Source organism: Clarias gariepinus, chromosome 5 (genome assembly GCF_024256425.1).
Source record: "Clarias gariepinus isolate MV-2021 ecotype Netherlands chromosome 5, CGAR_prim_01v2, whole genome shotgun sequence".
Lineage (NCBI taxonomy): Eukaryota > Metazoa > Chordata > Actinopteri > Siluriformes > Clariidae > Clarias > Clarias gariepinus.
In genome coordinates this window covers 31,102,903-31,105,280 of record NC_071104.1, presented here as the reverse complement: position 1 = coordinate 31,105,280, position 2,378 = coordinate 31,102,903, and the positions used below count along the sequence as shown (strand labels likewise).

Sequence of the window (2,378 nt, the reverse complement as noted above, 5' to 3'; positions counted from 1 at the left end):
GGCACAGCACATGCTATTTTCAAGACAGATAACCATGAACACAAACAAGGGTGGTCCTTCAAGGTAATCCATAATTTGAATGTGTCTTGATGCCACAGCACATGCAGTAGGCAGACAGAGAGCCACAGACAGCCATAAGTCTTCTCTCCATAAGATTTCAATGTTACTGATTGTGCTTACTCCTAAATAATACTAAATATCAAATCTTTAGAGGTCTCATTAAGAAACCATACTTTAAAATAAATCAATACTAATTTGTTCCAATATAAAAAAAAAAAAAATCTTATTCTCCAATTTACTTGAACATTCATAATTGAAATGGCAATCTGTAGTAATACATTTACTTCTGCTCTCAAGGTCTATTTATTATTTATGATTCCTCTGCCATTTACAGGTGACTGTTAATATGCTTTGTATTGTATATGCTTCTGTATGTAATGGACAAATAATGGAAGATTGCTCAGTTGATGCTGACTAAAAAGCTTTAGTGAAGAACTTATTGCCTCATTTGTTCTGTAGTAGACCATTTTTGGGGGAAATATGTACCAGATGTTATTTGATTTTTCAATCATTTTTTTTCTTTCTCTCTTTTAGTGTTCACCTGCTTTCTGACAGAACTTAAAACCTGGCTCAAACATGTATCTCTCCAACATGTAACTTCTGGATTCCTTCAATAAACAATAATATAGAACTTTAAAATGATCACATTAAAACTCTGTCCAGCTAAGTCAGCATTCTCCTTTTAAATTAATTAGATTAGTAATCTAATGAATTACTGAAAAGGAAAGCCATTTGGGAAATGCTCTTTTTGCTTCTAATGGAGTAAGAATGACTGCCCTTAAACTCTAGTGTGGTGGAAAGCATGAGTTTCCCTACAGGCATTTCTGCATCCAGGAAGCATTTCTTCCTTCCAGTGTATTCCTTTCATGTGCTGAGATTCTATTTGACAGTGCTTCTACTGTGCACTATGGCATCTGCATGTCCCAAGAGCTGCTTGTGCACAGATAGGAATAGCCTGGTGGTGGTGCAGTGTTCTTCCCGCAACCTTGAGACTATCCCTTCCGATCTACCGCATGACACCGTCGCTCTGCTGCTCTCTTCCAATCAAATCACCAAGATCACTGGCCAGGCTTTTAAACACCTCCCTCACCTGCAAGAGCTTGATTTGTCCCACAATGCCATTGACAGTGTAGATGGTAATGCTTTTCAGGGCATCTCTGAGACCCTGCGGATGCTTAATCTGTCCCACAATCGCCTACGTGGGGTACCCAAGGAGGCCTTTGCACGACTCCATGCCAAGATTGGCTTGGCTAACAATCCATGGCACTGTGAATGCATGCTACAGGAGGTGCTGCGGGAACTGGAACTCGACCCTGAGACTGCCAGTGAGGTGAGTTGTCATACAGCTGTGCAGGATGAGTATGCAGGCAAGCCTGTCATTCAGGTCCTAGACTCTGGCATCAACTTCTGCAATTTTCATCACAAGACGACTGATGTGGCCATGTTTGTGACCATGTTCGGCTGGTTCACCATGGTGATTGCTTATGTAATTTACTATGTGCGGCACAACCAAGAGGATGCCCGCAGGCACTTGGAGTATCTCAAGTCTCTGCCAAGCACTTCCCAAATTAGCAAAGACTTGGACACCATAAGTACTGTTCTGTAGCATATGCATCAAACCTTTTGGGTCAGGAATGGATTAAACTAATGGGGCACAACCAGGATGGCACAGCAGCAAGCCTTAAAGCTCATCATGAGCACTCCACAAGCAAATACACAATGCTGTTTTCATTATTCAATACTAAATAAGTAAATCTTACAGCTCAAAATGTATGACTTTCAATAGGCAGGCCACACTGATAAAAATGCAAGTAATGCTAACATTTAAGATGATTTATGTGGGTAAATATTGGTTGGCAATGACTTGCGCTGTGTTTCTACTAAGTATTTCTATCTGCGTAATATAAGGTTCTGGGATTTTTTTCCCTCCATGTATGCTTTCAATAGTATAAATAATGTTCTTTTGGGGCTCTTGCAGACAAGCTCTACAGAGCTAAATCCCCCCCCCCCCTCTCTGTTTCCCAGCAGGTGCATAATTCCTTTCATTATGTCAGTTCATTTGTCCATTTATGTGCTAATGGTCATATAGAGAAACTAGGGCAGGACCAGAGATTGACAAAGAGCAGAGAAAACTCAGGAAAAGAAAATTTATATATAGACTAATTTCACTGCCAATACTGTTCATTAAAGCTCTGCCTTGCATTCTATATATATATATGGAAGCTCATCCATTGGGGGCAGGCAGATGGAACAGTATATACACACGTATATCTGCCATACAACAAATATTAAACCACATAAGTCCTAATTTTAAATAT

At 39.9% G+C, this 2,378-nt stretch overlaps 1 protein-coding gene across 1 annotated transcript; it reads left to right on the top strand.

Moving 5' to 3' along the window:
* Positions 1-862: 862 nt before the first annotated feature.
* Positions 863-1,666, top strand: lrrc3 (leucine rich repeat containing 3). Its single transcript, XM_053497240.1, has one exon. The coding sequence runs from the start codon at positions 863-865 to the stop codon at positions 1,664-1,666; it is 804 nt and encodes a 267-aa protein (XP_053353215.1).
* The last annotated feature ends 712 nt before the right edge of the window (positions 1,667-2,378 follow it).